The sequence below is a fragment of the Ammospiza caudacuta genome, chromosome 4, assembly GCF_027887145.1.
Source record: "Ammospiza caudacuta isolate bAmmCau1 chromosome 4, bAmmCau1.pri, whole genome shotgun sequence".
Taxonomy (NCBI): domain Eukaryota; kingdom Metazoa; phylum Chordata; class Aves; order Passeriformes; family Passerellidae; genus Ammospiza; species Ammospiza caudacuta.
The window spans coordinates 15,544,868-15,571,471 of NC_080596.1; the positions used below are offsets into that span (position 1 = coordinate 15,544,868).

Here is a 26,604-nt window from a genome sequence, read left to right on the forward strand (position 1 = left end):
TTAAATTGCTTTTCTCATACTTTCTAGCATGTCTACTTAAAGCACCTTTTTAATGGTACATCAGCATTTGTACAAAGGATTTGTGCCAATGTAATTAATTTCATTAAAAAACCCCAACTTTGACACTTGATAGAAACACTTCCTTTAGGCACAAAAAGTATATATTTACAAACATAAATTGGACTATAAAGTAGAATACAAGGAGAAACATTAACTTAACCAAAAGCTTTTTACTGAATGCCTTTACCATGCAATTACTGAGGTTCAATTTCCGTGTGTTAACCTGAGCCTACCACTGATTTTTCAGGTTTCACACAGGGCGAGGTGCTTGTAGAGTGAGGGAAACAAATACCCATTTTGGTAAGCCTTTGAGAGCCTCAAACAGCAGGCACTATGCAAGCATAAAGTATGATTATTGCTATTTTACTCATTCAACAGTAAGTTACACAACAAAATAGCAGAAGCGCTCTTGAAAATACGTATTTCCCAACAAGCTGTAGGAAGAAGCTTAAATTACTTTTCTCAAATAGCTCAATGTGAAACCAGCTGTTCTAAGTATGAGTCAGCAGCCTTCCTAGAGTCAAACCCTCCAGCACCTTTCTAAATTCACACTCATTAAAAATGTTCATCACCCTGGTAGAAGTCCCTTAGGTATTTGCCAAGCAGTGCTGTTAATACAAGGAGGAAGGAAAAAAAACCATGAAAAAGATCTCTCTTCACTGCAATTACTTTGAAGAGAGGAGGGAAGACATTCTTCATTATTTCAGATACTAATCCCAGTGGGCTTGTGTCATTATCTGATGAAAATGTCCTTTTTTCATTGTTTGAAGGCATAGTCAGTGTGACAACCAGCTTCATATGGAAAACCCCATTCTCTTGTGCTGGGATTGTGGCACTGAGCCTGCCTCCTGCCCATCAGTGCAGGGATGCAGGACTTCTCCTTGCCCTTTCAATGCCTACTGCCTTTTGGAGGTTTTTTTTTTTTTTGGAGGTGTGCTTAAAGCTAATTTTGTTGTAAAACATCCTGCCCAAATGGCAGAAGCATCCTGTATTATCCTTGCCTCTTCCTCCTGTTTCAATAGATGTGTCTTTAAATCTGTGCACAAAATATTTCTGTGGAGGAAATTGGCATCACTGTTATGTAGCTGCAGGGGTGCTGTCTGTTGTTAGCAGTAAGGGAATCTGTGGAACCTTGTAAGCCACAAATATGAATTTGTGACTTGCAGGGTGTGTGGAGAGGTTGCAATGAGGCAAATTTCTTTTAGAATATTTTAAGGTTGGGCTTGTTTACTTTGCTGTAAAAGCTTGAATCTGGATTTCCATTTTCCTGTGAAGACAGAATGCTTTCAGTAACAGCACAGCCAATCCCGGTAGTGCATCCTTTGTGCCTGCTGAGTAGCAGATGCTGGATCCCTTCAGATGTGGCAGGAATGATGCACAGCCTTGGACACAAAACTGACCAACTCAGATGTAATGTGAGGAGAGAGGAATAGCTCTTCAGCTCTGCACAGGTGAGCTCAAGCTTCATGGGTGAGGCAGAGCCAGGGGATGTGGGCTGCTCCATTCCATCTCCCCTGGGAACCTGCTAGGGCACATGAAGTGCAAGGAGACATCCTCAGCTCTCCCAATGGATTTGAACACAAAGAAAAAAATCATTCAGAAATGCATCCGGCATCTCTTCATCCAGAGATGAAGTGGAGACTTCATCTCTGGGCCTTTAAGTTCCTTCTTCCTGCCTCTTGGTCTCTCCAGAGATGTCTTGGCAATGGAAATATTGGGCATAAGGCTATAGCTGAAATTTACCTTTAACAAATTATGAGCCTCAGCACTCATCTGGGGAGTAATTTGGAGTAACAGGGGTACTGTAAATTCATGCCCAGGCTTGGTGAGCACTCACTCAAGCCCTCAGAAGTTACTCACCAGACTTTTGATGGCCAATACCTCAAGTACACCAGTAGAAAGATAAGGCAGTTATTAAAAAAGATTGAATATGCATGTTGAGCGTACACATAGGTGAACTTGCCCCAAAGCCAGGGAAATGAATGTAAGAACATAATATTTCTAAAAACACTGGTATGGCTGGAATCCTTGCTCTGAAGTAAAGCTTTAAACAGAGATTACAGGCAGTATAGTTTGTGCTATGATGTCCCAGAAGAAAACATCATCATCAAAAATCAGCTGGTTTGGCTCTGGTATTTCAGGTAAGGTAGAATTTATGCAGTAGCTCCATTTTCCCTGGAAATTTTGGAAGGAGGTATGTCTATGGCTGTGATTGGGATAGACTGTGTCTTCACTAACAAAAAATACAGCAAGGCAGCAAGATATGTGTAGAGCACAACAGATGCTCACAACAGAGCACCCAAGCTCTGGGAGATGGGATTATTACTCTGCTTGTAACGTGGTCCTGTGCATTAGGCACACACCAGGAGTGCATTTTCCAGTTTTGTCTCACCTGCAGGGAGTCCCCAGCTGTGTGAGCTCCTTGCAGTGTGATCAAAGGGGAGGGGGTGAAATTCCCTCCAGGAGAACTTAAAGGAGGGTGATGGATGGGGACTGACTCTAATCCCATCCCAGACAGTGACTCCCCTGCTTAGTTGGGATTTGTATTTGCCTTTCCAGCAGGATGGGACTTGGAGCACTTCACTCATTTGCCACATGGGACATGATGCTTAGTGGGTTCACATGTCTGAACTAAGTGGCTCCATTGTGCTGTGCTGAGGGGAGTGCAGAAGGAAAAGACAAAGGAAGTGATATCTCTTCTTTATCCATCCTGAAATAAAGCTGTAAATTGTGTTATGATTTTGTCGATATATGGTGCTTGCAAAGATTTCAAATAAATAATGTTCTGACCCCAGGGGCCTTATTGATTTTGTAATGATTTCAAAGAGAAACCACTCAGTTTACTGTTTGCTGACAAATTCTTTACTCCCTAAGGAATTCCTATTGAACATGTATTAAGGACAGGATAAAATAATTCCAGGGAAATACAGAGAGAGGTCTTTGTGCATAGACTGCTCCACTAATCAGTATTTAACCTCTGACCAGTGACAAAAGGTCTCCTTTAGCTCTATTAGATCAACAGCAAGCTATTATAATTAAATATAAAAACTGTTTAGAGCCTCACCGAACATGTCCTGGGAATTAAAGCATATGGCAAGGATAAGGATAAAAAGACTTTCCATATGCTAATGACCCTAGATGTCTGAAATAAATTAGATCCATTACAGTTTATGCTCAATAAAAGAACGACTTTAAGCACTCCAAAGTTAGTGACTCGAGACCGATTTTGGCTTAGAAATTCAATCTGCCTGCTTATTAATTCTTAGTAAGGCTCTGGAGGAGACAGGGGATGCAAAATCATAATTCTGTGCTGTATCAGAATTTTAAAATGCCATCAGTTTCTTTTCCTTCTTTTCTTTTTTTTTTTTTTTTTTGATTAAACTATTTTTCATGCTTCATTTTTTTGTTCTCCTCATTTGATTTTGTTCCCATTTTTTGTTTAATTTCTTTCTTTTTAAGGTTTCATTTATCCTATTTCAACTGAACAGAGAACCCAGAATGAATATGGATTTTCTTGTAAGTTTAATGTTTGATTTTATGTTCCTGGATGCTAATTTGATGCTGTTCCTTGGGTTAGCCTTTTCTGTTAGGCAAGCTCAGTGTGACTAGGCAAAAAAAGGGGCCTATTCAGCAGGGTGACATTCTGCTTGCTTGACAGCAGTCACAGTGCTTTGCAGCAGACACAGGATTGTAAGGGCCTTTGTGCACAAGGTAAGTGGGAGAAGATGCTGCCTCAGAGACAAAAGGTGGAGAGAATGAGCCATCTTCTCATTAAAATTCCCTTAGCAACTGGACGGAGTGTGGTGGAAGGGTAACTTGTCTTTGAGCCGGAACTCAGGAGTTCTGCTTCCTGAACTGCTGGTTTAAAAATGGGATGTTTCAAGTTTGGTAAATTGAAGGTCTGGTAGCCTAGAGCTGTCAGAGATTGATCAGTCCTTTTCTGCATCTGCCAGCTCTCACCTCTGCAGCTGGAGGGCAGCTTAGCTTAAATGGCTAAAAGAGATAAAATAAAAGTGATTTCACATGTTTCAAACCAACAAAAATGGGGTACTAAAGGAGTCTGATTTGTTTTTGCACTTCCTTTTTTCATTAGGCCATTTCTAAAAATGGGATTCTTCACTGTATAGAAATACATCAATTTTTGAACACATACTCAGACCTTTTGGAAAAAAATGTCTGGTGGATAATGATGCTAGAGATTAGCTTGGAATTGGTGCTGAAGATAGGGTACAAGCAGCTAGTAAAAATATCGTAGCCATTTCCTCACAAGACAGCTCTAATAAATTTTGGTTCCTTTTGGTAAATTACCACATTATTTCTTGTGCTTACTTCAGCTTTTATCTTAATATATATGTGTTAATGCCACTGTGAGAATTCAGTGCTTGATTCTCTGCTTTACTAATTTACTAGCTTGTATTTTTGAAGGCAAATGGATGGAAGGGAGGAATGACAGCTTACATGTCAAAAAAACCCCAAACTAACCAGAAATATGTCCTGATACTCCAGATATTCCATAGAAAATCGAAATTTTGGGTTATTTTACTTCTTCTAAGGTAAAAATAAGGCTTCTGAAGTTTAAAAACCCATGGGTTTTTTGGTATCAGATAAACTTCTAAATACCAATATTATGACATTATGTCACTAAGACATAATCTAATTTCCTAGGGTGAATTTGGTTCATAAGACTATAACATGTTTTGCTTAGTAGTTCACAGCCTGAGTATTCAATAGATGAACAAGTGAATAGGTAAAGAGTTAGAACACAAGTTAGAGAGAAATCAAGGATTGTTTTCCATCAAAAGGGCATAGACCTGCTATATGGTGTTGGAAACAGATTTTAAATTAGTCTATAAAAAAGGCAATAAATATCTGCAGGAAACAAGAATAATAAGAACATGTTTTCTTGAAAGTCCCTGTAAGGAGGACATTTCTTGAAGGTTCCTGGCCTCTCTCCCTGCAGCTGCTCCTGACTCAGATGATGTTGCTCTCTACGTGGGGATTGTCATCGCCGTGATCGTGTGCCTGGCCATTTCCGTGGTCGTGGCCCTGTTTGTGTACCGCAAGAACCACCGGGACTTCGAGTCGGATATCATCGACTCCTCGGCACTAAATGGGGGATTTCAGCCTGTCAACATCAAGGCTGCAAGGCAAGGTTAGTTGGCATTTCACTCCATTTTGACCAATTCAGGGAGATGCTGTCAGGTTATGGTCTCTTGGGCTGCTTGAATGATATCACTGGATGCCTGTTGATGCTTGATAAAGAGAAGGAAGATCATGTTCATTTGTTTCTGACAAAACCTGTGGTGACGTTTGTCAACAGTGCTCAAGAGTATAAAGCAGGTGAATTTAGCTTCTGAAGAGAAAGCATGAATGTGAGACTGAAATTCAGATACTTTTATGGAAATACAGGTCCAGCTCAAGCTGAAATCAAAGGCAAAGCCCTGACAGAAACAATGGAGACAGGATGCATCACAGGAGTGATACTACAGTAATTCTATCACATCTCCCTCCCCTTTATTTCACTGATAGCTTTTCTTCCTATGCCTGTCTCCACTGGTATAAACAGTACTGTGCATTTAATAGAAAATATAGAAGTTGTGGTGGAACATAATTTAATAATGAATATTTTTATCACTGGTGCATAACAGCTTGATTTTTTTTCCTCACTTCATTGGCCAGGAAAAATCCTCTGAAGGTAATGCTGCCTTTATCAAGACACTTACTTAGGCTGCAGAATTCCTCTTTTTTCCCCCTATACCTACACCAGAAGAATATCTACACTGTAAAAGTTAAGACGACAAGAGAGTTGTTATGTGTAAGATTAGCAGAAGTCTTTTCTTTTCTGACGAAACTTTTAAAGCAAATCTTAGAAAAATGTGATGCAGGTACTAACCCCTCACTGCAGGGAGTCATGGAATGATGACTTCATAGGCTTGTTGTCTTTTATTTCAGGAATGCTGTCATTAGGCCAGTTAGAAAAATTGGCTAATGATTGTCACATAGCATTTAGGGAGGGGGTTTTTAGTTAAAACTTGCTCTACTGAGTGATGAAAACATCTTGCCCTGAAGCTAAGCATGTCATATTTGGAATTTGAGTGCAGCCTGGAAAGATACTCCCAGTGAAAACTCTTCAGAGCAGAAGCATGCTGTAATTTTGTACAGCAATCAGATTCCAAAGCAGCTGGGGCAATAGGAGCCCTGGGAGTTTGCTGGAGAGTTCATGGAAATGGAGATGAAGGTTCAGGGACTTTGTGTATATGAACGTTTGGAATGAAAGATAAAATGCAAATGCAAACCCAAATTGTTGCTTGGAATAAAGTCATCAGAAAGAGAAATAACATGGTTCCTCTTTTTCATCTCCACTGCAGACCTCCTGGCAGTGCCACCAGACCTCACTTCTGCTGCAGCCATGTACAGAGGTCCCGTGTACGCCTTGCATGATGTCTCTGATAAAATCCCAATGACCAACTCTCCAATCCTGGACCCGCTCCCCAACTTGAAGATCAAGGTCTATAACACCTCTGGTGCAGTCACTCCCCAGGATGACCTCTCTGACTTCTCCTCCAAGCTGTCCCCACAGATCACGCAGTCTCTACTGGAGAATGAGACCCTGAACATGAAGAACCAGAGCCTTGCTCGGCAAACTGACCCGTCATGCACTGCCTTTGGGACCTTCAACTCCTTAGGAGGCCACCTAGTAATTCCCAATTCAGGTAAGTGCTAGCCATGCTGCCCTAAAGGTTCAACTGTTTTGTGGGATCAAGTGGTGTTAGCTTGTCTTTATACAGGGAGAGAAAGTCTATGCATGGGGCTCTGCCTTTTCTTTGATCAAAATAAATAAATGGGTTTTTTCCCCCCTCCATTTAGATCTACAAAAGTAGCTTGAATATTTTCTACCCAGTGTCCTGGCCACCTTTTAAACACTACAGGCTGGACGAAGACTTGGGCCCCTCACTACAAGAGCACTGGTCTTAAGAGTAGCAGCTGAGGGAGCTGGGGTTATGTAACCTGGAAAAAAGGAGACTGAGAAAGGGATAAGGTCCCCCTTTCTACAACTGCCTGAAAGGAGGCTGCAGCAAAGCGGGGTCTGGTCTTTTCTCCCAAGTAATACATAGGAATGTGATCTAGTGGTAAACACTGTGGTGTGTTAATGACTGGATTCAATGATCTTAGAGCTCTCTTCCAACCTAAATGATTGTCTGATTCTAAACAGAATATTGCATGGCTCTTAGCCACTTTCTGAGACATGCAAGGCTTGAGCTGTCAGAGCTCCCCTGTGTCAAGTGCAATTCAGCATCGCCTTTTCCTTTCATGCAGTTCTAGAAAAGGGACTTCAATACAGTAAGCCTCTATTTTGTCATTGTACTAAAAGAGAACAAATTAATTTAAGAACAAATTGGTTGCTCCACTTTTAATTCATGGCAGTCTATGTGCAATTGAAGTAGGACAACAGAACACCATTTTTGGGAGGCTTTTTACCTGCATTTATTGTTGACTTGTTTTACAACTAGGAAAGAGAGGACTGAGCATTGAAGGGCTATTGATGTAATGCAACATGCTGCTCAATCTTTCTTATACAGCACCAAGTCAGATTCCAGGTCCCTTCAGTCCACCCTGACACCAGCAGGCAATTTAAGAGCATCCAAGGAGCTCTTGGACAGCCTTGGGAGAGCTCAGGTCTTTCAGACAGATTTTTTAGCAGGGCCATGCTGCTGCTACTTGGTTCCTACATGAAGTGTTGATGTTCTTTCTAAGGAAGTTCAGCACCTAGATGTTCCCATGGGTTTAGCATGATACTGCAGAGCAGCATTAATATCTAAAGTGAGAATGAATCAAATACATAAAGCATTTGATTTGAGGAATGTGCAGGGTATACAGTGGTCAGGAACACACCTGCCCAGTTTCACTGGATTGAGGAGGGACTACAGTACATGTAAGACTGCAGCTCACAGCTTGGCCATTTTACAGCAAATGCCCTCACCAAGGAGATGGTGCCTACCCTTGTCCCCTGAGCCTCTGCTGGATCATTTCTCTTTTGTTGGTGTTATGGAGGAAGCAAAATGCCTAGGTGACGCAGGATGGTGGCTGGGTGGTTTGGTTCCAGGATGCAGTCCCACACTGCCCATGAAGCAGCCAAAAGTGCTTGGACCCATAGCCCTGCTCTCTGAGCTCCTGTCTAATGGGAGGCAAAAATATCTGTGAAATTCAAGTGAAAGCTGAACAACTTCAATAAATCTGGTGCTGACTGATGAGCAATGTTGAAAATTTGTGCAATACAATTGTGGATTTCATATTTTTCTAAGTAGCAGCTGAAGATAGATATTGATAGTCACTTTTCATATGCCACAGTGGTGCACATTATCAGCAAAGTCCCTTAGTCACTGTTAATTCACATATATTAATATCAATTTGTAAAGAAAAAGCATTTGATGCTGAAATCCCTTCAAAATTATTAAAGTAATGATTCTGTAAAATAAAATAATCTGTCTGCTGCTACCTTGTATGCCTCTGTGCTGCTTCTAGATAGATGTATGCCCTCCTCAAGATATTATCAGAGCCTTTCAATTTCAGTACACCTGCCCTGTTACAGCTGCAAGCATGCACAGGTTGGGTTGTAGCAGGCTGTAAAGCACAAGTGCCAGAAGGCATCTGTGGAAAATGCTTTCCTAGCATTCCCTCTCCTCAAAGCTAAGTGTGAGACTGAGGTCCTGCCCACCAATACATGGGAGGTGCCCAGTGTAACCAAACTGTGAATGCTAAAGGAAAGAGGCAGAGCAATGCAAGGTGTCTATAAAGTGTCTCTAGTGTAAACACGTCTATGAAAATATTCTTCCTCTAGGTCTGTTTTCAGCTATGTGGTAACAACTGTATGCAAATCCTTGCCACTGATTTCCAGCTAATGCTCATCTACAAATAGAGCTGGCTGAGATGTGTCCAGCAGAGTGAAATAGCCAGTTCATGGGCCATGTTTGTTGTGTTCAAGATACCTCTTAAATGGCAGGAATGTAAGAACCGTGTTTTTTAATCAAGTGTGCAGCAAATCATTAGTGAAAATTACACTGGGCATATTTGTCCACGTTTTTTTCAAGGTTGCATATCCTAGTTTTGAGCCACTCTACAGGACTAGGCACTTTCAAAAGCCAAGAAGCCCACTTTTGTCTCCCTGGCAGATTCAGTTCCTCCCTAGGAACTGAGTGCATTAAAAGACAGGATGGCAGACACAGAAGCCATCTTTCAGGAAACAACTAGTTCTTGTTGCTTCCTGGGACAGTGCTCCACAGCTTTTCTTTCCTGATCTTAATTAAGTGAGAATTGCCTAGGGAGAGATGTCCCATTACAGCTGTTGGGAATTTTAGTCAGAGTTGTTTGTTTTTCCATCATTTTACAAGGTAAGCAGCAGTGTAACCATCTGTCTGGTCTTTAAATAAAACTAAAGGGAAGAAAATCCTCTTCTCCATTTCTGTTCTTCAGTGCAGAGGAAACAGAACAGGCAGCTGGACACTGAAGACACCAGGGTTACAGTTAATGCTTTTTCTCACATTTTGCTGAGGCCATTTACAGTCTGATGGTGAGGGTGGCTGAAAATCTGGCATTGCAGGCTTCATCCTCTGCCTCTCCTGTCACTCCTCTCCACAGACCCACTCACCTCTTTTTTCTCCATCTTATATTTTATGTCTCTTCTGTTCTGCAGGAGTAAGTTTGCTGATCCCAGCAGGAGCCGTTCCACAAGGGAGAGTCTATGAAATGTATCTGACAGTTCACAGGAAGGAGAACATGAGGTAAAAATGCCTTTATTTCCTTGTGCATTAATAGAGTAACTGAAAACCTGTGGTAATAATACTTATGCAAAGCCTGCTGCATTGAAGCTATTTGCTGACTTGGAGGTAAACACAAGCAAAGCCAAGGATAAACTTTGCCACAAAACCAGCTCAGACATTTGCTTTCCTGATCAGATGTTGCACTTTGCAGCAAGTCCTCAGGCTTGGGGGATGCTGAATTGTAGAGGAGCAAGGAAAATATGCCAGCATGAGTTTGTGCAGCAGAGAAGGTGTGAAGTAACCTCTTGATAAAGACCTGTGCTGCAAAGGAGAAAGGAGCAGAGAGGAAAGGTGATAAATCAGCTCAGTGGAGGGACAGGTACCTGAGCACCTGACATGAAAAATCTCCTCTCCTGTTAGAGTGAAGGTGAATTTTTATTTTATCCTTCATAGGCTTGGCTAGTCCATGCAGAGGATGGAGCCAAAGATTTTGGTGTCCTCCACCTCCTTGCTGCTTAGTCCCAGACACCACATGCCAAGGGCACCCAGAGTTGATGCCGGGATGACCACAGTTGTCTCCTGTTACCTGAATGTGTGGCAAATTCATATTCCAGATCTTAATGTCTACCGCCATGTGATCTGGCAGCATTGAAATTAAAAAAAAAAATTGTTTAAAAAAAGGCCAAGGTACCATTTGGAGCCAGTCAGAAAACCCTCATGTAGAGAAAGGTGAGATCTTGGGCTGCAGAATGGACTCGTGCACAGAGGCAGAATGGCAAATGTGAAGCTGAGGCAGTCCTTACACAGTACTTTGCCTCTTTCTCCTCCTCATAGCTGGATATGTTTTTTGGCTCAGCCTCTTAATAGCTTTTATTATGTGCTAAGCCACAGCTGTTTATACACTGTGTCATATTGAACACTATTCTTTAGCTTGGTAGTCTTTCACCCAAGCTAAAATAATCTGCTTAAAGAAAAATTAAGTAATCCTTCCACCCACCCTTTTGCATACATTATTCATCAGCCGCTCTTTGAAAATAGCTAATTGCAGCTACAGAAAAAATGTCTGTGTTCATAGCTCGTATTGATTATATTCCTACTAGTTTTGGCTGTGAAAGAGGTTTACAAACAGTATTGAACAAGGACTCTTTTCTGAGGAAGAAAAAAAAAATCAGATGGCATCCCCTGTTATTCAGCTTGCTGCTAAATCTCCCTTTCCAAAATATCTAATTCTTAAAAATATTATTTATTTTTTAGAAGGTGCTGTATGTGCAATTATTTTCTTTCCAGTCAGTTATGGAGGGAATTCCTGTTACTTTATTCATGCAGCTGTGGACAACTAATGTCACATACTTGTCTAATTTATTTTCTTCAAGGATCATAAAGCTGCCTCTGCATGCTTTGTGAAAGCTGTAACTCAGCAAGTCACACAGAGGATAGAAGGATAGGTTAACCTGTATTGGGAATAGCATGGCTGGAGCTGTGCTGCTTGCCAACCTGAGCAAGTATGCCAAAGGACACCTGCAGAAGTAAACAGAATGGTGTGAATCCTCATTTGCAATGAAGATTTTAGAATTTATTTCTTTCCCTGGGAGAGGAGAGCAGAGCAGTCTGCCTTGGGGCATCAGGGCTCACTTTACTGTGGTGGCAGTCACTTTCTGGGTGCACAGAGTCCAACTGTTTATTTGATTTGTGGCAGTTTTTCAGAAAACACACAAGGCTCCTCATGCTCTTGGAAAGCAGCTTTTTCTGGGGCATTTAAGATGGAGCTCATTAGCTGCTGTCTAGATCACTCAGAACTGAATATTCTGCCCCCTTTCCCCAGGTGCCAGGAGCAGAAGGGGGTGGGTGGCACCCAGCTGTAATGCTCTCCTGCTGCAGGACTGGTTACCAGGCACTTCACTTCAGTACCAGAGCTGCAGCTCTGTCAAAGCTCCTTTTTCTGGCTGCATGGGCCACAGATGCAGCTTCATATAATTGGAGCCATATGGGTACCACAAGTTGCTGTATAGCACAATTATTTTTTAAATCAGCTGCTGCACTCTTGCAGCACTCTAGCAGAGAGTGACAGTCCCCAGTAAGGACAAACTGCAGACATTTGCTTTTGTGGCCAGGCAGTAACTGCAGTGTGTTCAACAAACCCTGTGAGACCCTATATTTCTTTCCATGAGCGCTGTGCAAATGTGTATGGGTTGAAAAGTCCTGTTATGTGTTGATGTCATTTGGAAGGGGACACACAGTAAATTATAAAATGCATGCTGTTATCAGAAATGAAGGCAGAGCCTTGTCCTTGATATTGCAACTAGCACTGAGGTGAGAATGTGGTCTCCACAGTGCTACCCTAGCAGAACCAGACCAGCAACAGAGGGTCCCCACCCCAGCTCACATATCTCTAACAACTTAAGATCTAGCTCACACTTTGTAGAACTGTGAAACTATTTCTGAATAGTCAGAAACAAAAAATATATCTCTCAGACACCTGCAAATTCCCTTTTTATTTTCCTTCCTTTGATTTTATAAGTTGTTTCCCCAGTTAGTCTCTGAAAGCTGTAGAACAGATATTTGAGAGACTTCACAATCCAGTAATATCACTCTTTGTTCTGCCTTGCAGATTGGTTAGGAGAGCTTTGTGGGACAGTCTGTTTATTCCATTTCATATCCATCAAAGCATGTGAGAGCAGAGAGCTCACCCTAAAAGCATTATCCTTTGGCAGTGAATTGGGGTTCTGATAGCTGCAGTAAACACCATTGGAGGCAGTTGTTTCCTCCAAGTGTGTCAGCATATTCGTGGGACAGTGGGGTTTCTCTTCTACTGGACTGATGCTCCAGAAGAGTGTTATCCCTGCTCCTGTCCTGCAAGCTCATGCTCATTTTTCTGTCATTTGGAGCAGGATGGATGGCAGGCAGACCTCAGGCTCTCATCCCTGGCTGATCTCATAAAAAGGTCCACGACCTTTATGAAGCAGCTGCAGTGGGGAAATTATATATGGGTGTATGTTTGTACACATATATGTGCAAATGCAAGTACATGTATACATATATATGTATTTGTTGTGTATATACATTTAGCTGAAAAAATGACAACCCAATGGGAATATTTTGCAGCTATCAAACAGGTTTCTGTCTCAAAGCTGTGTCTTTTTCAGTGGTGAGCAGATGCTCTCTCCCTTAGTCTGGGGAAGTATTACCAACTTTGAGATTTGCAAAGAGTCCCATCTTGAGTAGTACAGGTTTCATCTGTAAAATCAGCACACTATGTTGACCAGTACCTGGCAAGGGCCTCTTCCCATGAGTGTCTGTGAGAGCCTGGGTCTTACAGATTAAGTAATTTATTTAATTAATCTGTAATTTAATCCTAAGGATTAAATAGCATAAGTATAAACCTCCAGCCTCCAGGATTTGCTTGCCTGCCTTGGGTTAAAAACCAAATCTCGCTGTGAGCTAAATTAGCAGAGCTGTGTTTCCTTCAGAAACATCTGGTAGTGGTCAGTGCTAGATGGGGTCTGGGCCTTGATGGACCACTGGTTTTATCTTGTGTGGCAGTTCCTGTGTTCCTGTGTGAGCCCCTGCTGAGCTCGCACAGCTTTAGGTGGAGCTACTCTTGCATGCTCTAATCAGAGGCAGGAACTGCACAAAACAGCTACAGCTCTGTGAAGGACACTCCTGCCTAATCCATCACACAGGAGGTGTTCGAAATGAGAGTGGAGTTCACTGTGCCCACAGAATTTGACAGCCCTGAAGAACAGAGGAAGCAACACTCCTAAAGGTCTTGATGGAAGACACACATAAATGTGCAAATTTCAAATTAGCTACCTTGAAAGAGAAAAGGGTCAGGTGAGCTTTGCCAGGATTTGTATCAGTGCCTTCATAATGTATGCACAGAGTTCAATATAAAGTCAAGCATCTGATCAATGATTGTGATCCAAGGAGTAATGTTGCTTTTTCACCAGTAAATCTTAAGCTTAGTGATGTGAAATAAAAGAAATTTAAGTCTTCCACATTTTGTTTTTCCACCTTCCTTATCTCAGTTGCATAAACAAAATTACTTTGCAACTCCAGAAGACAATATCTTGAAGTGTCAGTCACTATAATTGAAAAATTCAACATGAAAAAGACCAGAGCATGATAGACTGTCAGAAGAACCAGAGTCTGTCAAAAATATTAAGTTTGAAACTTAAGAAAGAACACATATTAAAAAATAAAGCCCCAGCAATGAAAGGAGAAATAAAATATCTTCCCTCTAACTTTTGGCTAAGCTGTGTAGAGGGGTTGCAACCTGTTGCTATGCAGTAGCCATTCCTCTCTCCCTGCTCCATCCTGTGCTTCCTGAGCTGCTGTGATTGCCTGGAGCACAGTGGCAGGGAGCACAGTGTAGTCCCACTGAGGAGCAGAGATTTATCTAGTTGTGCTCACATCTGCTGTCTAACAGCTACCTTAATGAATATGGTCTGGCTTATTACAGGGAGACAGTTTTGAATGAGTAATCTCATTAAAAACACAAATTTGATTGTGAAGGGACCAGATATGGTGGATAAAAGTTTGTTTGCTTTTAAATATAAGTTGACTGTTTTTGATAATCTCTGAGGGATGGGAAAACATCTAAAAATATCTGAAGGCCTTTCAGTTACTGTTAGTGCCTTTTAATAGAAATGCTAAGCAGTGGGTTGAAATTTAGTGTCAGATTTTTGTAAAACAAAAACATGTCCTTGTTTTTGGAGTTATACAGCTGAGTGGCCAGTCTCTTCTAATAAGTTATCCCTTATGGAGACTGCTGCAAGCCTAAAGTGAAGCCCATGTTGATGGGGGTTTTGTAGGGGGTTGGGTTTGGTTTTTTGTTGTTTTGTGGTTTTTTTTGATAGCAGCCTAAAAGATCACCCACAGTTTTGATCATTTCTGCTCATAGATTTACCTCCCTTGCTCCATATGCTCTCCTGTGTCTCTGTTTGTGCTGGATCACTCACAATCTATAACACATAAATCTCATTGCTGGTCACAACACGTGCTCCTCTAGGCTGGCATCCTGGCTTTGCTGGTGCTGCATCACCTGTTTCAAGAGAAGGAATAAAATTGCCTGTAATGAGTGACTACACAATAACTTGTCTTCAGGGAAATTTGTTGTTTACTAATTCCATGAATTACTGTTGGTTTATGCTTTGAAGAAGAACGATTAATATCCCTTGTATAATGTATCTTGTCTACTGCATCTGTTTCTGTTCTCATTAGCTGTAGTAAAGCATAATCCTTTTGTTTTAAAATGGAAATTGAAATCAGTGAGAAGCAAGAAAAGATTTGTTGGAAGATTTTTGTTCCTTTTCCCTGTCACTTGTCATAGGGCACCTCTCTTCTGTCTGTACCATTGCATTGTTTAGCCTCATTCCTCTGGGTTTCTGGTTTATTTCTGAGATCTCATGATGGTCCCTAAACACACTGCTACTACCTGCAGTCATGGCAGAGCTGGAGAGGAAAGGGAATGTCACCATGATGTGCTCTGATGGGCTCTTTGTCCCATACAATGCCAGAAATCAGATTTGCTTCTTGTCACTGTGTCATGTTACATGTTGATGCCTGCTGTGTTGCAGCAAGCTCACCTGAAATGTTCATTTTTATTGCTTTATTTGTTACTAAGTAACTCTTTGGAAATTGTTCTGCTCCTGCCTGAGCTACTGAACAATTAATAAGATTTTATTTCCTACTCATATTTTTACCCTCTCTAGAATTTTGCCATTGTCTTCTGGATTTCACTGTTACTTGCAGTGATTCCTTATTGTTACCAGTAAATGAAATAATTGTGTTTTCCACATTGTGAGTAGAAATCCTGGCCCCACAGTAGTCAGAGAGAGGTTTAGCATGGTCTTTAACAGAGCTGGGATTTCACCTCAGCAGTGACAGTGACCCACTTCACCACTGGAGAACTTCTGTGCAGCTCATTGTATCTCAGTTTTTAAAGGTTTATCTGTGTGAGGTGGATGTTGGAGAGTCACTAGGACCAGCAGGTGTTCAGTAATTTTGTGGTGCCAGGCTCTGATGTGTGCCTGGTTGGGAATTTTGGACTGTAAAGTCAAGCACCCCCGCAACTGGCCCATTTTTATGCTTTTCACTAATCAGACTGTTCTCTATCATAAATATCTAGGTCAGGACCATGAATATCTCATCCAATTGACAATGAATCTTCTAAGTCTGGTGACAAAATGTTCTTTATGAACATGGGGAAAAAATATTAAGCCTTGATATTTTTAACATGTCCTTTGTATGCTTGCATCCACCTCCTAGCTCAGTTCCTCACTCTACAGTCTGCAACACATCCTGTCTTGGTGTTCTGCATAATCATTTTGTAGTTGTTCTAATCAACTATAAAATGTTGCAGCACAGAATCATGCCTTCCACCAGAGTCCTAAAATCTGACAGTAAAAAATTTTGGCACGAAGCAGTGACTAAACTTAACTTTACTTGGAGACAACTTCAGACTGTATGATTTATGAGTACCATATTATTTTAATGACCGTTTGGGGTTTTTTGACTGTAGGCATCAGTGCTTGTCAATTTTAACACATTTTTCACCTAAAAGGCATTGTATTAATTTTTTTTAAAGGCAATCATGATATATTCACTCCTGCATTTTGATTGCTTGTTTTGTAATTCAATAAAAAAATATGATAGCTTGTATTTTCTTTTCTTTTTCATGAAGTACTTTTAGATGAAGTTAGGTTAACAAGATGATTAAGTCTATAGCTGGTCATATCTGCTTTTCATACAAATATTATAATTTTGAGAGAACTTTCTCATAAGATACTACATTTCTTGAAATTTCTGGAATTAGACCATAGGAGAGTGTTCAAATATCCACCAATTCCCAAGGCTGATGACTATTAAAAACCACTGACACACTCTGTTTTTTAAGCTTCTTGTTGCTTCTTATGAACAAAATAACAATGTAAATGTGTCAGAAAAAGAAGGCATGTTTTAGTGAAAAATTGTCCAATGATTTATTCAGTCTGGCCTTGCAAAAAAGTGATACCTCATCTTCTTAATCTGAATCCAATGATTCCCTGCAGAATGCAAGAGGAGCTGGACTAGGTACTCCTCTTGTGTTTCATTTATTTTGTGTATTGTTTGCTAGGCTAAAATAGCTGGCACAATACATGATAGCTGTCCAGATTGTTATACTTTGCATCTTTTTTGAAAGACATCTATATCGCAGCTGTTTGTTTCCAGTCCATGGATTTTCAGAAACAATTGTTATGTCATTTAGGAAACTCATCAGTTAATTTTCACAGATGCGTATCATCTGGATTTACTGATTTGCATAGATTTAAATTTTCCAATGCCAGACCCTTTTTTTCCTCAAATGCTACAAAAACCTTCACAACATTTGAGACAACTAGGGGTAATTTTCAAAAATGCCTTCATTCCATTTTGCAAAAAAGGATTTCTCAAAAGTTTGTTGTTCATTCTGTGAGATTAACGGCATAAGCAGGGAGAATTAAGGTGGACAAAATTAAATTAGTCCTATGGACATATATTTGCAATAACCAGAATAGGTGTGATAAATTTGATATCAAAATAGCTTATGTCCTGATTTGGCCTCCCTGAAAATGTTATCTAAGATTACCTTCTCTGCTCTTCTCTGCTCTGGTGTGGCCTGACCTTGAATATTGTGAGCAGATTTGGCTACCACAATATAAGAGAGACTTTTAGAGAGCATCTAAACTATTAGGGAGCATCCAAAGGAGGGCAATGAAGATGGTGAAGGGTATTGAAGGGAAGCCATGTGAGGATTGGCTGAGGTCACTGCATTTTTTCAGCCTGGAGGAGACTGAGGGAAGATCTCCCTGCAGTTACAATTTCCTCATGAGAGGAAGAGGAGGGGCAGGCACTGATCTCTTTTCTGTGGTCACCAGTGACAAGAGCTGAGGGAATGGCCTGAAGTTGTGTCAGGAGAGGTTTAGACTGGATATCAGGAAAAGGTTCTTCACCCAGAGGGTGTTTGGGCACTGAAACATGCTCCCCAGGGAAGTGGTCACAGCACCAACCTGGCAGAACTCAAGAAGTGTTTGGACAATGCTCTCAGGCACAGGGTGTGACTCTTAGGGATAATCCTGTGCAGGAAGTTGGACTCAAGGATCCTTGTGGGTCCTTTCCAACTCAGGATATTCTAGGATTCTCTGATTACAGCTGCTTATGTTCTTCTCTTGGCAAAGACAAAGACTTGTAGAAAAAAGCAGCAATGTTGTCTCAACTAATTTCTCTAAGACTGATGTAGATGTATTTGTAAATGCAGCCTGGGACTGAACCCTCAGCCAGAGCAGAGCATGTGTGGTCCTATGGGCAAATCAGGATTTTTAGCACAGATCACATTGAATGCTTGTAAAATCCCACTTGCTGGTTTCTGGATCATGAATTTGTCCTCTATTATTTAGGGAGGCAGTTGATGAGGCACATTCAGCTGTATTTGTCATACACCAGATGTCAGGATAGTTAAAGTCACTCATGCTTCCTCGTGTTTTGAGCTCTTCAGCGGTTGGTCTGGGTGGTTTGCACTTGCACATGTGCACACACACACATGCACACTCACTGTCATTTTCAAACCAGAGTGTATGTTATGTATCCTAAATACTCACATGATTTCCCATAACACCAATTCCCAGTGACTGGCAGCAGGCACACTGGATAATACCTGTGTTTTTAGCTGAACAAATCGGGGTAATCACTAGAAATCTTGGACTTTGCAAGTGTGTTTTACCTTTGCACTATTCCTTACCATCCTTTCTCCCTCACCAGCAGTGACACTTGCTGCCTGCAGGTGTATTTGCAATAGCCATTCCAGTAGTTCCATTTCCAGAAGCCATTCCTGAATGCCTTTTAAGTAAAATGAGTATCAGTGGTTTGGTGATGCCTCAGAACTCAAACTGCACATCTCAGATGTGCTGTGCTCCACTTTCAGTCATGCTCACATCCTTATTAGTTCAGTGTCTTCCTCTTTTTGTCAGTTTTTTTCTGTCCTGACAGTAAACAGTTCTCACAAGTGGTGCCTACAAGAGCCACCACTCATTTTTGTGTGTCACTGAAGAGCTGCCAAATGCAGCAGTGATCACATTTTTGCAGTGCATGAAATGAAGCCTCTGCATACCATCTGCAAGGATCCTTCAGAGTGGAGAGCAATCAGCAAATATGGCCTATAATTTGCTGACACCTAAACCTGCATCTTGACACATGAATGATATTTGGCACAGAAATAAGCCAAAAAAGGAAATAGATAAGAGTTTGGAAAAATGAAGGAAAAACAAAACCCACCTATTTTGCTTTCACAGTCTTTTTATTTTAAGAGAAGGATTTTTTATTTTTACACACCCAAATGTAAAAAGGTTTTTTGTCTTTTTCAGCTCACTTAATGTATCCATCTTTCTGTCTCCTCACCAGGCCACCAGTAGAAGACAGCCAAACGCTGCTGACACCAGTGGTGAGCTGTGGCCCACCAGGAGCCCTGCTGACCCGGCCTGTCATTCTAACCATGCACCACTGTGCAGAGCCAAACACAGAGGACTGGCAGATCCAGCTGAAGCACCAGGCTGCCCAGGGACCGTGGGAGGTGAGGCTCCAGAGCTCCAGCCTGTGTGCTGGCTGCATGCAGGGCTCTCTGCTCGTCCTTAACTTTCCTTTCTGAACCTGTATTTTGGGGCTTCCATGACTGCTACAGGCAGGCAAGAGTGCCCTTCCCTACAAGATGTCTAAGCTGCTGTGTGCCCATTCAGAGATCTGCCTTGGGGCACTTTGGCACCTCCTAGTACCAGCAGGTTTCCATGGAGGAAGCCTGAGGAGGTTCCTTGCCAGTAGTATAGCAGGAGAATGTCCCAAGGCAGTGTGTCAAAAGGATCTTCCCACTATAACTGGAGCATAAAGTGATGCTTTCAGCAGGGCTGGGCCATCTTGACAGAGCCCTCCTTTCCAGCTCTGTGCTCCTAGATCCCTGCTGCCACCAGTTTGGTCTCATAATTAATTTGGCAAGGGCACTTTCTCCTACTGGTAAGTTTAATAAGGTCAGGGTGGCTTCTGGAGGCAGTTGGGCTGACAGCAGCAGAAGTGCCACATCCAGCATTGTCTTCAAAAGCCTCTCGTGTTTGGCCTGCTGCCTGTAGCACTAGCTCTTCCTCCTGCTGGGAGGGAGCATGCAGCAAGCACAGCTCTGTCTCGCCAGCTAATCTGCACCCCACAGCCCAGCTCGTGGCACCACACGTGTGTCCCTTATTTGTGGCTGTGTGTTACTGGCACCTCTTCATTATCCCCCCATCCTGCTCCTGCCCTAGGCACAGGTTGCTCTGCCAGCCCTGCACACACCCTGGTGTGTGTGCAGCATCCATGGGGCCCCTGGCCATCACACAGCAATCTTCTTCCTCCTGTCAGCTCTGGAGCAGCTCCTCCAAGCTGAGCCTCACACACCCGTGTGCACACACATTCACGCACACCCTGCAGTATCACCTCCTGCCAGAGCCACGCCATGGAGCAGCACCTTGCCCTCCAAAAAGGCTGTGCCACCGCTGCAAACGTGGCAGGTGTGCCTCTCCTGAGACCAAGGGAGCCAAGCTTAATGCCTAATGCCAGCTGAGCTCACTTTTGTCTGCTGCCAGGTGTGTACATTGCTCTGCAGAGCTGCAGGCAGCAGGGATGAAGTGGACAAGTTGTGCTGAGTGTCGTGTGGCACGGAGTGGCTTTGCAAGAGGTGGCTGTCACCTGCTGCTGACCTTTCACTCCTGCTCCCTCTCAAAGCCATTCAAAGCACCTCGTGTTGCCTGAAGGATATTACACGCAGGGTTGAATGGAGAAATGAGCAGGGGAGCTGTTTTCCTGTGCGCCCAGGGTGGGGAGGTCATCTGCATTCAGGCAGTGTTTTTTTTCCTCATCCTGCAGTCTTGTCACAGAGGATTATTCTGAGGAAGCAGCAGGTGATATTTCATATAGATGTGGTATTTGGCTGTCACGGAGGTTACTTCCTTTCCTGAGTTTTTATAACTCCTTATTGTGGTGCTTAGGAGGTGAAGGGCAGTTATTTATTCAGCATGCCTGAAACTACTGATGCTGAATCATGGTCACCAAATGATTAGTTCTGCAATATCTCTTTCAATAAAGTCTTGGTGATATTTTCATTATTTGCCTAAGTCTGCCCAGGGCTTTAAAAACAAGAGTGAAGACAGGGAGAGTATTCAACCTCCAACATCATCACCAGCACCCCTGAGAAATCCAGTCCCTGTGTCTACACAGGAGAAAAGCTGGAAGCAGTATATTTAGACCTGAATTGATCTAAGAGGAAAACAGCAAGGACTTTTTGCATCATCCAGGCTTGAAAGGGGCATTGCTGCCTGAAAGGAGAGCAGCTCTGAGGAGTCACGTGCTGTAACTTGGTCTCTCTCTCTCTTAGGATGTGGTGGTGGTCGGAGAGGAAAACTTCACCACACCATGCTATATCCAGCTGGACCCAGAGGCCTGCCACATCCTGACAGAAACTCTCAGCACCTATGCCTTGGTGGGACAGTCAGTCACCAAGGCAGCAGCCAAACGTCTCAAACTGGCCATCTTTGGACCGTTGTCCTGCTCTTCCCTGGAGTACAGCATCCGGGTCTACTGCCTCGATGACATGCAGGATGCTCTTAAGGTGGTTCTTGGTCTCTTGCTTGCTCTCTGTCTCGCTCCCCAGTTGTCACAGGACTGCAGTCATAGCATACATGGACCTTCTGCTCCATGTATTCATGCTCCCTGGGTAATTTTTCTGATTAGAAGAGCTTGACAGCAAGCTGCTGTTTTACAGTTTAACCCTCAGACACTATAAATTGTCCTTTGCATAGGGATCTCACACCATTTTCCAACCACCAGTCTTTTTTCCTTTGTTTACCTGTATCATATCCTGAATCCTAAGGTTTTTGCATTATTAAAAGGCCATAAGGTACACAGGGCTTCATTCGTTATTCATGTATTTTTAATGCTAAGTGCCAGCTCCCCAGAGATGGGAAAACATATAAATGCTTCTTTGTAAATACTTGATAATGATAAAAGAAGCTTCTGGCCCGTTAATCACTGCCTGCTTTCATACTGCTTTATTACACTCCTTCGCGTGCAGCTTTTTGTGTTGGGAATTCACAAGTGGAATAAAGCAAAGCTGCTGCTATCCCTAACTGGATAACCTTACTCTCCCTGCATAATTCTGGCATTCACGCAAACACACACTCACTACATGCAGATGAGCAGAGAGGTACCCATACTCACTATTTCTCTTTATAAATACCTATATTCATACAGAAGGTATCTATAATAGATGTCCTCATGAAATATGTAGCTCCAACTGCACAGCTGAATTTATTAAAAGGTGGGGTTTTTCCTTTAGCTGTAGGTAGAGCTATTTCACTTCTTTGTGGCAAAGTGATTTCAAAGCCTGACTAAGCAGAGTCATCCTGCTGCTGTACATGCTTTTGTTTCCTCAGGTCTAGCTGGGAACTATTGGGATTTAAACCCAAATACACTGGCTGGGAGATGTTTGTGTTTTTCAGAACAGTGACTTCCATCACTGAGATCAGCACACTTGGTTGTCCTCCCTGATACTATCTGATATTACCTGCCTAGGCTTTGCTGAGTGGGTGCTCTTGTACATGTAAGAAAGGCAACAAGTATAAGGGTTGAAGCAGGCACATGGGCACTTCAGCATGGTTTTGTGCCCTGGGAGCTTGGTCTCTGTCACTGCATTGGTGTTACCAACCTTTTAGAAACAGTTATTTTTCCTGGTCTGATTTCCCTTTTGTTTCTCCTATTAAAAGAAAAAAAAAAAAAAAAAAAAAGAAAATAAAAAGAAAAAAAAAAAAGTGGAAAGGAACTTTCATACCAATCAAGCTTCAAAGGTCCTGATGGTTTTATGCCTGTGCTGCATAATACAATTTTCCATGGGTTTGACAAGGCCTGAGGAAATAATAACTGAGTTGGAGGGGCCTTGGCCAGCCAGCTAATGCAGTCAGAGCTGAGGAATCTAATTAGGAATTACTCAGGAGCTGTTGGTCTGTTTCTAATAGACTGTAGGGAGAGTTATGTGGTAAAGTTAATCCAATTCAGTGCAACAGCAGAAGGGATCAGGAAAGGCACACAGGGGAACCGTCCTTCACCTGAGAAGCTGCAGCCAAAATCTGGGAGGGCAACAGGTCAGTCCTTGGGATCTTGCTGCAGTTAGACCCCAAAGTGAGACTGCAGATTAGTGAGGAAAGGTGAGCAAAGTCAGGAGGCCACCATCCCACTCTGTACCTACTGCTTTCTTACACCCGGTTCATGGATTTTAATTTTTTTTTCTCTTTGGCATGTCCACCCCAAGACCGGGGAGGCACCCGTAGGGTGGCTTGCAGGAGGACAAGCACATCTGCTTGCTGGCCACAGACTCTTACGAATGCATGAACTGCCCTTCTTTGGCAGTGTAAGGAAGGAGAAGACTGAGGGAAAAGAAGCCTAGTAGAGCAGCTGTAGATTAGTAAAATAGGTGTAGTTGGAAGGGCTGGCTATGGCCCAGTGTGTATGACCAGGCATGTACGAACGGGTGCATACAAACCAGCGTGTACTAAACATCCCTGTGTGACAGTGTTGAGTAGACTCAATCTGTGTGACACAATTGTGTAGACTCAGTCTATGACTATTTAGATAGAAGGAAAAAAGGTTGGGGTATTTGGCATGTGCTTTCACAGCAGCTGGTACTGCAGCAGCCCCCGCTGTGCCGGGAGGACATCCTTGGCACTGCTGTATTGCCAAAGGGAAGGCATTCACAGGGCAGTTACCACTGGGTGTGGGGACAAGGCGTGCAGACAGGGCTGGGCCAGCAGATGCTGATGTTAGAAGTATTTCAGAGAGGAAAGAAAAATTGTTAGCAGCAGGTGAGGCACCAGCTGCAACATCTCCCTGTCTTGAGGCTGGCTGCTCTAGGCAAAGCACAGCAAGGGGAGGGGAGAGCAATATTCCCATGTTGCATTGCCTGAGCTTTGGAAGAGCCTTTGTAGGGGATTGTGTGTATTTTTTAATAGACAACCAAATGCATTCTGTTATTATTTACAACCAGGAATGAGTGTGCCATATGCTGAATGTATTTTAACAGCCACCAAAGGAAGACAAGTAGTTGCAGCATAAAGCTCAGTGCAGTGTTTATCCAGCAGACTTTTCCCTCCCATCATGCAGAGTAAGCACTCGCAGCTGAGCTGCCGGCACCCGCAGTACAGTAGGGAAGTGTAATGATTTCCCATCAATAAGGGCTTGGTTATTGTGGGAGCAGCTTAGTGAAGCTCCTGGCTGCTGTGGAACAGCGTGGGCTCGGTGCTGATCACACATGCAGCATCCTTTGCACCACAGGGTCCTGAACCACCTGGATGGGATGTTCACAAAAATGCCTTTTAGGCAAGGATGAGGGGAATTGTGACCTTGAGCGCTGGCCTCTCTTTTTAAGGTTAATTTTTGCACCTTGTGGAGGACGCCCAGGGTTAAAAAAAAGGAAAGAAAGTAAAAGGAAAAAGTAATAACACAACAACTATAAAGAAATCCATCTGCTTTGCTCTCTTTATTGATGTGTGCCTTTGAGATTAAGGTATGTGACCTGTGTGTGGCAGTGTGGCAGGGGCTGAACAGCCAGTTACATGGCAACAGCTGCCTCCCACACTGGGGGCATGTGAAGGACTTCAGGCTGTAGCAGGGTGACATTCCCCAACATGTCTTGTGCTGCACAGCAGGTGTCTTCAAAAAAACACCCAAAAATAGGCACAACAGGCCTGTGATCTTCTCTCTGTTATTTAATGCATTTTTTTTTCCTTTTATTGAAGAAAGGCACAGCTTGGACTGAACACCATTGTTTGCTTGTGCCCTTTTAATGAAGAGTCCCAAGCTGTGGCTGTTCTGGTGCCACAGGTGATGGAGTGGTGCTTTACAGAGCTCCTTCTCCTAGGAAATAACTCCTGCCTTGCAGGGTGGTGAGAGACAGTGGGCAGGGTGACCACAGGCACCTCAGCATGGGGCAAGCAATATGCAGCTCAGGTTTTGGCTCAGGAGGACACAGAGGTGCCAGCCCGCAGGATAAGCACTGCTCTAAAAAAGGCCATATGGCAGGAACCAGCCACTGTGTTTGAAGGGCTGTGCAAGTCATGGCTCCAAATTAATTCTGAATTAATTAGCTAAATGGCATGGGAGAAGGACAGGCTGCTTGGCATCCTCCAGTTAAAGCAGATGGAAGGGCTACAGTGGCCCAGGGTGGCTACCAGAAGTGGGTTGTTGAAACTAGAAACACAGATCTGGTGAGTGGGATGGTGCAGCATCACACTGCAGTTTTCCCCCACAGTAGTGTAGCTCCCAGAGCTGGTGCAGCACAGGCAGGAGCAGTTTGTTGGCACACCTGCACCACATGCCTGAGAGGTGGCATCTGCAATTAGCTCACACAGCTCCACAAGTCATCTTCTGGACATTCCAGGGAGGAAATTGGAACATAATGAAGATCTATAGTAATCAGATAATTACTATTGATTGCTCTTTAGACATCTTGATGAAGTAATTAGGTGGCACTGGAAAGAAGCTGGAACTGATTCATTGGCATACCCTTAATCTGAAAGGTTTCCTGAATTTGTTTCTTTTCTTCTAATAGCCAATAAAAGAATATTGGTTTAGCTTCAGAATCTGCCAGATGCTTTTCTTATATGCTTACTACCTGCTTCAATGTAGTCAGGATCAGCTTAGCTAAAATGGGGGCTCCTTTATTTGGCCTGGGGCAGAATCCCAGCTTTGTGTGCTCCTGCATTCCTTGAGCATCTCCACTGTGTGTGATTGTCATTAGCCACATGAGACTGGTTGGCTGGTTGACTCCTTTAATTAAATGTGACTGAGATTGGCTATGTTGGTTTCTAATGGGGCTCATGGAAGTGCCTTTATACTTGCTTCTTCCATGTCCACAATTACGCTGTTGGTAGACAACATTCCACTGTGGTCTTATTAATTACAAGCTTATATTTAGCTTCATAAAATGACCAGACTCTTGGCTTGCTAGCTTTTAATCGCATGATCAGTATTTCAGTAGCCTTGAACCTGTGTATTCGTATGAACAAAATGCTCCATCACTGTCTCTTGGGCTGCTTCCATGCCATCCTGCAGGCCAGTGTCAGGGCTGGTATCTGTTATCTCCTGTACTGCTCTGCCACAGGGCAGCAGACCATGAGCTGACTGACCAGTGGTAGGCACAGGTCCTGTGTCAGCAGGACCTACACAAACAGAGTTTCCAAAAACCAGACAGTAAAGCTACCATCAGATGTCCCATTTGAGCAATGGCAAATAATCTGTTTCTATATTCAAGCAGTGACTGCATGCAAAGGCTTCACATTCCACTGAATAACAGAATTGAGCTTCTGCTTACAGGACATGTGAGAGAACACTGTGTCTCCCTGCTGGGCTTCTGCTGGATGAAAGAGGTGAAAGGGTTACAGTCAGATCAACTAATGCAGTTCCAGTTCACAGGGACACACAATTCTGTGCAATGCCTGTGTATTTTTTTAATCTGTATGACACAAGTTACAGCATCTACACTGGACTCAGTAGACCAGTGTGCTGTGTTGATGGAACCTGACCACTGTCTTCTTTTTATCCCAATACTGCAGGAAGTCCTCCAGCTTGAGCAGCAGATGGGTGGGCAGCTTTTGGAAGAGCCTAAAACTTTGCATTTCAAGGGAAGCACCCACAACCTCCGTCTGTCCATTCATGACATTGCCCATTCTCTCTGGAAGAGCAAGCTGCTGGCTAAATACCAGGT

At 42.9% G+C, this 26,604-nt stretch overlaps 1 protein-coding gene across 2 annotated transcripts in view; it reads left to right on the top strand.

Annotated features, from left to right (window-relative positions):
• Window positions 1–26,604, top strand: part of UNC5C (unc-5 netrin receptor C) — a 243,332-nt gene that overhangs the window by 210,117 nt on the left and 6,611 nt on the right. Inside the window, exons 8-14 of one of the 2 annotated variants that reach the window (XM_058803456.1) lie at window positions 3,520–3,576; window positions 5,021–5,212; window positions 6,429–6,773; window positions 9,752–9,839; window positions 19,233–19,401; window positions 21,226–21,459; window positions 26,453–26,602. In XM_058803456.1, coding sequence (XP_058659439.1) covers window positions 3,520–3,576; window positions 5,021–5,212; window positions 6,429–6,773; window positions 9,752–9,839; window positions 19,233–19,401; window positions 21,226–21,459; window positions 26,453–26,602 — 1,235 coding nt within the window. The remainder of the gene's footprint in view (window positions 1–3,519; window positions 3,577–5,020; window positions 5,213–6,428; window positions 6,774–9,751; window positions 9,840–19,232; window positions 19,402–21,225; window positions 21,460–26,452; window positions 26,603–26,604) is intronic. The other variant, XM_058803458.1, reaches the window with a different exon arrangement.